Consider the following 13,243-nt stretch of genomic DNA (forward strand, 5'->3'; position numbering starts at 1 on the left):
TAGAATATGAAAGGAACAGGATGTACGTCAAGAGAAATTCTTCAAGCAAGAACCAGATGTAATAAAAGTTGCAGAGAAGGGAAGTGAAGATGGAAATAAGACCAGCAAAGAGCAAATATGAGACCAGAATAGCAGTCAACCTGAAAAAGAACTGAAAATCATTTACCAGCATCTAAATGGACAGTAACGGTAAAAGATGGGGTTGGGCATATTAGGAACAAGGAGGGTGCTGTAGGCTTAGAATGAAAGGGCAAGTGTAGAAGTTTAAGCAATGATTTCTTCTCATGTTTAGTAAGGAGGAGGACACTGACAAAATATTGGTAGAAGCAGAGGTGGTGACACCAAAAATTAGAGTGAAAATTGAAAAGGATTTGCTGGAAAGGTTGGCTATCTTTAAAAATGGATGATAAATCACTTCTTCCAGAAGATTTGCATTCCAGGTGGCTAAAAGTGATGGGAGTGAACTTAATAGAAGAGCTTATCATAATTTTACAATTTTCCTTAAATGTGACGGAGGGCCCAGGGGATTAGAGATTGCAAATATTATTCAAGGAAAGGCCTAAGAACATTCCTAGTAACTACAAACTGCCAGTTTAGCAACTACTGGTGATGGGTTTCCAGAAACAATAATCAGAGAGGTACTTGAGAGGCTCGTATAAATTGAAGAGAGTCAGCAATAAATGACAAGTTATGCTTGACCAAAGTCATAGAAGCTTTTTATCATGTAACAGATAATGTTGGTAAAGGCAAAGCCATGGACCTTATTGATTTGGATTTTAGGAGAGCCTTTGACAAAGAATTACATAAAAGTTATAAAAACTGACATTCGTGGAATAGAAGCGTCAGTGTCAAATTGAATGATGAATTGGCCTCAGGTCAGAAACCAGTGCATTGTGGAAATTGGTTATTTTTCACATTGGGGGATGGTTGTTAGTTGGCTTCACTATAGTTCAATGTTATGAGCTTTGCTTTTTTTGCTTTTATTTATAAATGACTTTGAAGTTGGAATCCAGGATAAAATTTCAAAATTTGCAAAGATTCCAAATTTGACATTATGGCTGTCAGCGAGAATGTGCCACATTACCAAAACAGGACAAGAATATGGTAACAGAATGGCCAAAAATGTCATAAATGGTATTTAATGCAGTTAAGTGTGAGATGCAGTTCGACAAAAGGCAATATAGACTACGGACAGCTGTCAAATGTTTTCAGAGGCAGATGCCCATGGGGATGTATGTCCATTGATATTTGAAGATGGCATGATATATTGAGAGGTCAGTTAACAAAGCTAATGAGATGTTGTCCTTCACTTGTAGAGATATTGAGTAAAAAAGCAGTTTATTAAACCTGAACGTTTATACATGAGGGCCCATGAGAGGGTTGCAGATGAAATTTACCAAAGTGGTTCCAGAGCTGAAGGATTTTAGCCAAAGGCTAGGTTGGAGAAAGAAAGGTTGTTTTCCAAAGGAAAAATGAGATCGGGGAGCAGTTTGTTCAAGATTAAGACATGTTTATGAAGATAGGCAAAAAAAACCCTTATATTTTTAGTTAGTGGAGAAAAACTAGGGAACACAAATATTAAGGTTTTGAGGAAGAACTCCAGGAGAAATGTGATGAAAAATTTCTACACAAAAAGTTTGGAACTTGTGTTCCCTCTTCCCTCAAACAGAAGGTACCAGGACAAATAGATTAGGTGGTGAGGCCTATGAAATACTTGCCTTTTTTATTTAGCTGAGGCATAGAATACAAAAGCAGGGCAGGTATGCTGGAACTGTATAAAATGCTTGTCAGGCCATTATTAGAGTACCTGAGCAGTCTGGCCACCACATTATGAGAACGATGTGATTGCACTAGAGAGGGTGCAGAAGAATTTGCATGTTGTTTCTGTATCTGTGTGGGTTTCCTCCGGGTGGTCTGGTTTGCTCTCACAGTCCAAAAATATGAAGGTTAGTTGGATTGGCCAGGCTAAGTTGCCCATAGTGACCAGGCATTTGTAAGTTAGGTGATTAGCCATGGGAAATCCACATTTACAGAGATGGCGGGGGGGTGAGTCTGCGTGAAATGCTCTTTGGAGAGTTGGTGTAGACTTGTTGGGCTGAATGGCCTGTTACCACACTGTGGGGATTCTATGATTTTGAGTTCAAACCCCAAATTCTAATCACCACCAGGATCTTTGCACACTGTGCTAAGATTGAGTGGCATGGACTGAGTAGAAAAGGATCAACTGTTCCGATTGGTGGAAGGATTGAAAAATAGAGGGTAGAGATTTAACATCTAAGGTTTTGGAGTAGATTTGTCACTCGGGTTGTGGGTGTTGAGGTTGATTGGCTCGCCGAGCTGGCTTGTTGTTTTGCAGACATTTCGTCCTGGGACAGGCTAGGCAAAGGCCGGCGTGAGAATTCTTAGAAGCGTGGCACTCCATGAAGCATGCTATTAATAAACACATTGAACTCAATCCCATATATATTCCATTACGAAGGAAAACCAGAAGTGAGAGAATCCATCTCAATGGACCCCAGAGCTTAAAAGCCAGGAGGGAAACCACACTGACACTTCATCAGAGGCTGCACTGAGGATGTTACCAAGTATGGTAATGAAACGTCTGCAAAACAACAAACCAGCTCGGTGAGCCAACTGACCTCAACGACCTCAAAAGGTTTAACATAACTGATAAAAGGAACAATGGCAAAAAACCCTTTTCCCACAGCAAGTGGTTGGATCTGGAATGTACTGTCTGAGAGTGTGGTGGAGGCAAGTTAAGTTGTCGCATTCAAAAAAGGAAAAGAAAGGATGTGCAAGAGAGCAGGCAAGTGAATGGCACTAGTAGAGCTGCTCCGCCAGAGAGCCTGCGTAGACACAACGGGCTAAAGACTTCCTGTACTGTAACCATCCTGTAAATAAAATGATTAAAATAAATTTGGATGAGCATTTAAAGAAAATAAACTTACATAGCTAGGGAGAGAGCAGGAGTGCAACTGACTAAACTGATAACAGAGAATTGACATGGATGTGATGGTGGAGTAGCCTCATCCCCAACTGTTCTGACTGACATTTCAGGTGATAATTGGATTGAAGAGATGTCGGCCTAATAGATTATTGACCAATGGCTAACAAAGAAATAAAATATATTTGTCTGCCTAAAGAAGAGTAATGCTAAATAACAAGTTTGAACACTAGCTTCGTCGGAGGCTCACTGATGATGTTACCTAGAATGGTGACGAAACGTCTGAAAACTAACCTTCCAGCTCAGCGAGCAAACTCCCATCCAGAAGTTTGAACACTCTTAGGCCACTGGCAACAGAAATGTTTAATTTCTTTAAGTATAAGCTGGTTTCCTTAAATGCACCCTAAATTTGTATTCTCTGCATATGGTCTAGGTTGGCAATTTAGTGAGGTAGTCTTGCATTGTCATAGCTGCTGTTTTTCAGATGAGATCTTAACCTAAGGCTTTGTCTCAAAGCATACAAGATTCCAGTGCGCTATTTCACAAATAACCTTCAGTTGTGGTGAGGATATCACAGTGTGGAATTGGTGGAATACAGCAAACCAGGCAGCATCAGAGGAGCAGGAAAGCTGATGTTTTGGGTCGGGACCCTTCTTCACAAAGGTGTCCTGGTCAAGATTACAACCTCAGCTAAAAGTCAACAAAAATTCAGCCTGAACAGATCCACTCCCTTTTTTTAATGCATTCCTTTCCCTAAGACTTACTCTCATGTCATGTGGAGAACAAGATCTAAACGAGGATTGAATGTAGAGTACAGAATGTTAGGTGACTAGGATTACATTTGGAAAGACTGTGCTGATTTGAATGTTGAGAAATGTTCATTAACATAATTTCCCATTGTCAATCCAAAGCTAACATAACATTATGTGCAAAGAATCTGGAAAAAGTCATTGTTGAAGTCATATTCAGTGATCACAGCAACTGGGAAATAAAGTTTGGGTGTGTAAACAGATACAAGAAGTATAAATCCATGGGAATATTACTGATGTTCCAGTAATAACAACTTTAAATGCACAGACAGTGTTTCTAAGCAATTTTAATTTTCATGCAGAAATTTCAATATGATGGAAAGAATCAAGAGAGCAATGTTGAGGCTACAAGTTTCAGATCATTATGCAGAGCAGAATTTTTTTAGGAGGAATGAATCCAATTTCATTGGTATTGTAAAAGCAAAATAGATGCTTTATTGACCATTTTTCATGCAGTGCCAACCAGCAAGATGGAATTAAAGATCGAGTGTATTGTTTCAGATGGGTGAAAATGAGTAATACATAAAATTCTAAATGATAATGTGAGTGAGCAGCTTGATTGAAATTAACTATGCTACTCCAGGTATATGAACAAGTATGGATTGGAATCCTATATTGTTACTTTCCTTTTGATGATTCTGTGAAGTCATGGCCCAGGTCTGCTTGATTTATTGTACTGTCCTTGTTATTATTGTATTGCATAATGGACCATGTTCTATATAAGTCTGCTTTCTTTTATTCTCTGTTTTTAAATGAGTAGTGAAGGGAACATGTTTCAACATGCTTTGCTCTCCTGTAATTATCAGGTTGAAGAAATCCGGGGCTTCATAGACAAGATCTCTGAGAATGTGGAAGAGGTTAAGCGAAAACACAGTGCAATCCTTGCTGCGCCAAACCCGGATGAAAGTAAGAATTTGATTTTTGAGACTTCCTGAGCATGCCATGGGGGATAGTCCTAACATGAGGTCACAGAACGTGATTTCAAAGGATCATTCTGGCTACAGGTGGACGATCACGCAGGGTGACCTTACTGGGTGTAGCAGTGAACAAGGACCGTACACATTGCACTCTGAGGGCAGTCATTTCAAGTCCCTAAGCCATCACATTGGGTCAAAAAGCAATCCCACTGGGTAGAGGTGACTACTCAACACTGTTATTGGTTTCAGACCTCTTACCTTAATATAAATGAATGGACTCCAGAATTGAACAGTCTCAAGATGATCACTGGTAGCCACACACAAAAATGTCAGTTGTTGCTGTTAGTACAATGTTTACAGGAATTAAAGAAATCAAATCTACCTACTCTCTATTAAGCCTGTCTGTTTGCTGCTGACATTGAGCATGTCCCAAAATGACAAAGAGTCACTGTTTGTTGCTCCAACCAAGCTGTTGCCAATGTACTGAAGAAATTCCTGTCCTCCTCTTTACAATACTCATAGAAGTAAGGAGTACATGTGCTGCTTCATATGCTGTAGTTAGTTCAGAATTCTTCTGAAAATGTGAGTTTCAACCTCCATCAGCATGTAGAGGCCGTAAAACTGTGAACTAACGAAAGAAGAATAGGATTTTTTCCAGTGCATGAGCACCATCCCTGACAGGAGCAGAAAAAAATGAAATGGATGCTAATCAGAAAGGCAGAGTGCTCATCCTGGGGAGAATGGGGCAACCTAGAGGCTGTGACAAAGGGATAAGGATGGGATGAGTCAAGGCCTGTCAAAGAAGGTAGCTGGTAATGAATGGGAAAGGGATGTGGTGAATGAATTGCTGTCATCAGCTGGGAGTATGAATTTGGTGAAGAGAGGGCAAAAATAGTTTGGAACAGGAAAGGGAAAATGTGAACTGCTGATTGAGGGCAACTGAAGACAAGCACTGGTTTGATTGGGTTGGTGGGGGAGAAGAGTGTCGGTATGAAGTGAGACGTTCAGGGAAAGGTCTGTCTTGGCGAAAGCGTGGCGAGTTGGATGAATATCTCTGTGCGCTAGGTCTGAAGAGATGAGAGGACCTTGTTAAACATGAGCAGTGAGGGAATGAATATGGCGGACAAATGGGAATTATTGTTTTGTTGAAATATCATAAGTTCTTTTCTAACAATCTAATTGTGAAGTATGAAAATGCTTTAAGGTATTTAAACTGCATTATTTTGTGGTAAATTTTGTATTTTTACACTAACCTCATGCATCTAGACAATGTTGGAACTGCATTAACAACTGTATAACTTCAGTGCTTTTGTATTTCCACTTGTTGTTTTCATATAATTGTCTTTTCAGTCCAGTTGAACTGAAGGAATATTGTGTGTATTTTGCAACTTAAGGGACAAAGCCATTCAGCTACCTCTTTTCAGATGTGAGGTCTGACCAGGAGTGCTCACGTTCTTAGGGACTTGTTGGTCATCCTTAGTTGGTTAGTTAGACTGGTATGTATAAACTGGGCTTGGTTTCAGCAGCATCTTCAATTTAACAGCTTTGAGAAAGGATGGACCTGACTAAGGTCAGCATTTCTGTTTGCTGCAATGATGTTGCATCAGGCAAAAAAACCTGAAGTTCTGTTTACAGTTGGTGAGATATCATTATCTCCTGCACAAATATTTCTAGGATGAAAAGGATAAAGAGGATGTGCTGTAATCACCACATGCTGATTCACTGCAGTCGCTGTAGTGAGCTGAAAAAGATGTCGTGTTCGGCTATAGAACAAAGCAGGGCAGCTGCTGCATCCTAAATCTCCTGCAGTGAGACAGCACAGACTGCACGCAAGGGGAGAGTGGTTAACAACACGTATGAGGACTGGACTGCTGGTGTGAATGGAGATTGCGGCATGAGTGTGGGGGGGATGGGTGGCCAGCCGCCTTGCTTCATTCATATTTATTGCACAGGGATTTGAAGGCGCTAGACTGCATCAGCAGCAGACCTTCTGCAATGTCCAATTAATGAAGCATCTAAGAGCTAAGGCTTTTTGGAGTATTTCTGACTGCAATAATATTATAATCTGTAATTAAATGCCTTCTGGTAGTGGTTTTGTTGATATCAATCACATTAACCCCTCTGCAGTCCTCCGCTGCAGTGACGTAGATTCCTGATATCAGATGCAGCCATCACTGACATTGAGAGGCAGCGATGCTGGCAGTAGGTGTGCTGTTGTTGGCACAGGTCTTGTGCAACACGAAATATCAAAACTAACAACATGAAATGTGGCATTGCAACTTGAGATTGATGCTTCTGTGCAATAGCACCAGAGAGAGGATTTGACAGCTTTTTGTTTTTATTAAAAAAAAGCAAAATCTTCTCTGGGTGAGAAAGAAGTTTGTATTTTTAAATTTGTTCTTGGTTTCTGGTTTGCCCTTCCTCTTAAACAGTTGTGGTCCTTGTGTCGATGGTTCTTCCAAAATCCTACAGGATTTTGTTCATTTTAATATTTGTGACCCAGCGTGCTGTATCCCAAAATCAAGGTGGCATGTGATTTGTCAACGTGCAGTTGGTGATGACATTCTTGAAATTTTGCTGTCGTTGTCTTCCTCTGAGAGAGATCAAAGAGCTAAGAAAAACTGCCAGAAACCAGTTCTGTGAAGACTGGAAGAAACATTTGAAAACATTGTGAATATTGAAACCAAAAACAAAGGTCACCCAAAAAGATTATTCTGAAGACTACTAGGCTGCTTCAGTGTTGGTACATTGGAAACATTCAAGGGAGTGATGGGTATTCCATCACGTTCCCGGCTTGATCCTTGTAGATTTTAGAGACGCTTTGAGAGGTCTAGAGTTGTGCTATTTATCCATGAATATCCAACTTCTGCCTGTTCTTAGTTATATTTTTGACTTTGACCTCTGTTCAATGGTAACCTCTGGAACATTGGTGACAGTGAATTTGGTGATGATATTATTGAACATCAGGGAGGTGTTTGAGCATTTTGTTGTTGAAATGATCATTTGCTCTTATTTATGTGGTATGAAGCTGTCTGCCTATTGTCAGTCCACATTATATGTTGTCCATGCCCTTAATCTCTATTAATTGTAGTGTTTCTATGTTTTGTCATAGTTGATCAAATTGTAGCCTTGTTGCCGAGAACAACTAAACTTGCCTCCTGCCCGGCATTCAACTCCCTTTATATTCACATCTAAATCGAGGCTTTGAGCTCCAGAACCAAGGTGGTTCTTGAAAATTTCAAGAACAAGACTTGGGACTAAAGGGATCAAAGGCCTTGATGGCAGGGGTGCAGTGGCGGGGGGGTGCTGGTGGAGGTGGAGAAAGGAGGAACAGGCTACCAATTGGATGACCAGTCGTGGTCACAATGAATGGTGGAACAGGGTCAGGGGCCAAATAGCCTACTCCTAGTCCTACTCCTGCTCCTGTGTTTCATATAGACTGTATTGTGTACTCAATCACTTTGTAATGTCTGGAGTGAAGTAAATTGATGGGCACTGGAATTTACAATAATGAGAGCTTACATCACTTTTTTTTTACTTACAATGGTCTCAAATGCTTCAGTCTCATCTGTTGCATTCTTAGTCATTCTCCACTTGACTTGAGAATAGAAGTTCTCAAGGAGTTTCCTCCTTCTGCTAGTTGCCTGATCCTGCATAAACATTTTTGTTCTCATACAGCAGGGCTACGAAACCTTGCTATGATCTGTCACAGTTAGATGGTTTGTCTCTACTATATCATGCTGCTTTTTGTCTGTTATGCAGTTGATTCAATATTATACTGGGTTAGTGCCTCAGTATGGGGCATGTCTGGTGCTGCTTTTACATAATAGAGCCAGGGTGGTTTCCCTGAATGTGTGCTCAGCCAGACCTTCAGGTTGTAGATAGACAATTTAGCAACTGTCAATAACCACAATGATCTACAGCACTTCATAGATGCCCAGTTCTAGACCAGTTGTTGGTAATGACACACTGCATGATGGAAAGAGGTGGTAAGCTGTAGGATTTTTTTTTCCTAACTTTTTTCTTGTCTTGAAGCCAATCAATTTTACAGAGTCTACAGTCAATGGTGGAGACAGCCAGGGTCAAGCCCACTCAATTGCATACCACTATAGCCTCACCACTGGACATCAAAAAGTGAGACACATCCGTTGATGTTACTGGAGAATTTTGTGATGTTTACCGATTAGTTATGATTTTGTGAAGATGAGTTTATAAGGGTATTGTTTGGTTTGTCTGTAAGGCATCTCTCACAAAACAGAACCTTGATCCCGGATGTTCGGAAGACTTTCATTGTCAACTGGTCTGTCCAAAGTTAGTTGTACTGATAGGTCCACCCCCAAGTTTCTTCATTCCGCATTATAATAACGTGTACAGTTTTCAATGTAGCTTGCTAAACCACATCAGAGGGTACATGAAATCAACTACATGGTCATACGTAGTGTTGGCTTCCTTCCCTGAAGGACATTGGTAAACAGTTGGAATCTTATGAGAATCTGGCCATTTATCTGGTTATTTTTCCCTAATTTCAATCGGCAAATGACCACATTTATTGGTTTTGATTTCAATTTGTCATTCCAGGAACTTGCAATCTTTTGTTTGGTCAGTCAGTGACATATCATGTGTTGTACAGGATCCAACTAGGTGATGCTTAGGAGAAAGTCAGAAGTCAGTGCTATGTGAAGAGATGAGGAACCAGCCACTGTAGAGAATGCAAAACTAGAATCCATGTTTCAGATAATTCTGCAATAGAGCTACAAAGAGACAAAAATTCACAAATTGAAAAGGTGAAGGTGTGTCAGAGATGAGAAAGGGAGAATGTAGGTAGTTAGTGGTGGGGTAGTGATGAGTTTGGGTGGGAGGTGAAATTAATCGGACTTAAATGAAAGAAACATTTGACTGACATTAAACTGCATGAGAAGTATCACAATGAGAGAACAACCCATTTCTGATAGACTTAGGTTTCATTTCTCCCTCACGTTCTGCTCAATCAATTGATGTAACTTTGTAAAATAAATTTGTTCGGTGAAAGGTGAGGCATATTTCTTAAAATGATCAGAATTGTAAATACCGTTGTAAATTAGATTTTCAATTGAACAAGTTATTTTTTGTGTGAAAAGTAATGCAATATCTGTCAGTTATTTGACAAACCCTGTTACTGATTTATATCAGTGTACAATTTATGTCACTGATAAAGACTTTGTTGACAAGCTGATTGCAGCTGTCATCCATCATCAGTCCTGACTGGACTACAGAACCCTCACCCCATCCCCCTCTCTGATGAAGGGTCTAGGCCCGAAACGTCAGCTCTTGTGCTGCTAAGATGCTGCTTGGCCTGCTGTGTTCATCCAGCTTCACACTTTATTATCTTGGATTCTCCAGCATCTGCAGTTCCCATTATCTCTGGACTACAGCAAGAATTGGTGGGTCTTGCTCTTCTCTGTCAAAACTGCTTACTAGTCCAAGATCATCCTGGAAAGTCATGATAAGCCCTGGCATCCTCTTCGTTAACTCCTTAAATTCCTCTGCCTATTCTATCCTCATGTCTACAACTACTGCAGCTCCATGAATCTCTTTGACACTAATCATCCACTCATTTGTTTTGACTGTTCTGGTTCTCTGAGTCCACCATCCTTTTCCTCAGATCCTTAAACTGCATCTTTATCTAATTTCTCTCTCCTGTGCCCTCACATCCTCTCTTATCTCATTTTCATCAATCAGAAACCGTTCCCTATAAATCTCTGTCCATCTAACTTCATGTTTTGTTTATCTGACATTTAGTAAATAGTTCCCTTTCCCTTTCTCAACATCATCATACCCAATAAAAAAACTCACCTTCCACCTCTTTTTTTTAAAAAGCCATGATCTCATCCCTAACTCCTTCTCAAAAGTCCCTGAATTCATAGCTACCTGTCACATCAGTGCCTCATATTTCTAGCAAGAGTGTGTTCTCTTCAACATCTTCAAACAGATTTCTTATTCTGTAACAGCAATAAAATGTCTCCTGATTATAGGAGACAAGGTAATGCATCTTTTCTGTGGCTCGTGTCTTCACTGTAGAAAGCTCCCATTCTACATTTCAATATTTCCTGGGACTCTGATCACTGATCATTCCTGTGAGTAGTCCTTTGAATCTTATAGTCAGAAGTTTGTCTATTATTCTTCAATATCTAAGCATATGCTCATACAACCTGAAGGTATAGAAAGAGAGAAACTATTTTAGCTGCTTTTGGTATTTGAGACATAGCCTTAAATCTTTCAGAAGGGAAATCGCTTCGACATGGAAAGGGTGGTAGAAGTTAGGAGCTCTATTTTTCAAATAATGGTTGATGCCAGAACAACTGCAAACGCTAAACTTATGATCTTGGATTCATATTAACCAAAGGTACTAAGTTAATGAGTTAAAGAAAGGGACATTCGGATAGGTCAACCAACACCTCGTCAAAGGGATAACAAGGTGTAGAGCTGAATGAACATAACAGGCCAAGCAGCATCAGAGGAGCAGGAAAGCTGATGTTTTGGGTCTGGAAACTTCTTCAGAAACCCTTCTGAAGGATGGTCCAGACCCAAAACACAAACTTTCCTGCTCCTCTGATGCTGCTTAGTCTGCTGTGTTCATTCGACTCTACAGCTTGTTATCTCAGATTCTCCAGCTTTGGCAGTTCCCACTATCTCACCTCATCAAAGAGGTAGTTTTAAGCAGCTTTAGCTCTCAGATCTGCTCCTGGTCTTATGTTCCTTAGAATCACTTGGTGATCTGAACTGGATATTTTGATTTTCACGCATTCTGTTAACTTTGCTACTCCAACTTCTCAGTAGATGGATGAAAATAGTGCAATTTTATAGTTACTTGACCTTACAGACAGCAAGTGGATACTTGTAATCAAAACTGTCTTGTTTCACTTCACTATAAATTCCTCGTCATTTTTCGCCAAGCGAGTGGTGTAAGTATGGAATTTGCCGACAAATGCAGTGGTTGAGATAAATAACACAGGTCCACATAAAAGAAACTGGCTGAATGCATGAGGGATAAAATTAAATTTGGAGGACAAGCTGATCACATTAGATGAGGCAATTTGAATGGGAGGAGTCTCATTTGGACAATAAACCCCTGTGTAGACCAGTTGCGCCAAGTGGCTTGCTTTTGTGTTGTAAGTTCAATTTAATTTGATCTAATAACAGAGTCATAGAGTTGTACAGAATGGAAACAGACTCTTTGGTCCAACTCATCCATACCGGCCAGATATCCTAAATTAATCAAGTCCCATTTTCCAGCATTTGGTCTATATCCTTCTAAATCCTACCTATTCGTAAACCCATCCAGATGCATTTTAAACTTTGTAATTGTACCAGCCTCCATCACTTCCTCCGGTAGCTTATTCCATTCACACAGCACCCTCTGCATGAAAACACTGCCTCTTAGGTCCTTTTAAATCTTTGCGCTCTCACCTTAAACCTATGCCACCGAATTTTATACCCCCCTACCATGGAAAAAAGACCTTGGCTATTCACCTTATCCATGCCCCTCATGATTTTATAAATCAGGTCATCCCCCAGCCTCTGACCCTCCAGGCAAAATAGCCCCAGCCACTTTAGCCTCTCCCTATAGTTCAAACCCTCCAACCCTTGTAAATCTTTTCTGCATCCTTTCAAGTTTAACAGCATCCTTCCTATAACAGGGAGACCAGAACTGAATGCTGTATTCCAAAAGTAATAAATCATGTAGCCCTGTCAACACTAATCTGCTAAATAGACAATTGTAATCTATCTTATCTTTTAAAGTGACCAAAGATTAAATTGGTTTTAAAGTAAACTGTGTCAAGCATTCTAGCTTTTATGTCTGCACACATCTCAATGACTTATACCAATTGAGAACATTTCAGTTACGTTACTTCTGACCAGTTTCCTGCATTCACGGACTTGCTGCTGAAAATCTACCTGCCAACACCCCGTGCTACCAACATCTCCTCTACCCCTATCCCAGCCAAGTTAACTAGGTATAAGTTGTCAGCAGACGCCTTGTGCTGAGCTCAAATAAAAGATTCATAACAACATTAGTAGATGTGGGCGTTTGAAGGAAATCTAAAACAAGATAACTAATTAATTGTTATCCCTGATTCTCCAGTAAGCATACTTTCAATGTGAGCTCATTAACGTGAAGAACGTTCCTCTTTCTCTGACTACAGTATATAGTATTTCAAACCTGTATGCGCTTCCTTTAAAACAAACCCTTTAAGATTAAGTCCATCCTGTGAACTGAAATGGTGAAAAGACCTGAAATACGGTGTTCCCACAGTGAGCAGGTGCACATCAGAGCAAGAGTCTGTTTCATCAGGGGAATTTTATTATTTACTGTGATAGTGTCGAAAAGGTAACCACATTCTGCTGGAACAAGGTAATCACTTTCTTCTGAGGCCTAGGTGTGGCTAGCTGCAATTAATAAGCACCGACAAGAACATGAGGGGACAGATGTTGGGCACTTCAAAACTTCATAAAAATGAACAGGAACATGCATTCATATAATGTTTCTAAGATAGTAATAGGTCTGAAATGCTTCACTGTAGCACAATCATGGG

At 40.1% G+C, this 13,243-nt stretch overlaps 1 protein-coding gene across 6 annotated transcripts in view; it reads left to right on the forward strand.

Annotated features, from left to right (window-relative positions):
- Window positions 1-13,243, forward strand: part of LOC125464552 (syntaxin-1A) — a 226,901-nt gene that overhangs the window by 50,249 nt on the left and 163,409 nt on the right. For all 6 annotated transcript variants that reach the window (XM_048557056.2, XM_048557055.2, XM_048557054.2 and 3 more), the window contains exon 3: window positions 4,560-4,659. In XM_048557056.2, the coding sequence (XP_048413013.1) occupies window positions 4,560-4,659 (100 nt within the window). The remainder of the gene's footprint in view (window positions 1-4,559; window positions 4,660-13,243) is intronic.

This window comes from Stegostoma tigrinum, chromosome 27 (genome assembly GCF_030684315.1).
Source record: "Stegostoma tigrinum isolate sSteTig4 chromosome 27, sSteTig4.hap1, whole genome shotgun sequence".
NCBI classification, from domain to species: Eukaryota; Metazoa; Chordata; class Chondrichthyes; order Orectolobiformes; family Stegostomatidae; genus Stegostoma; species Stegostoma tigrinum.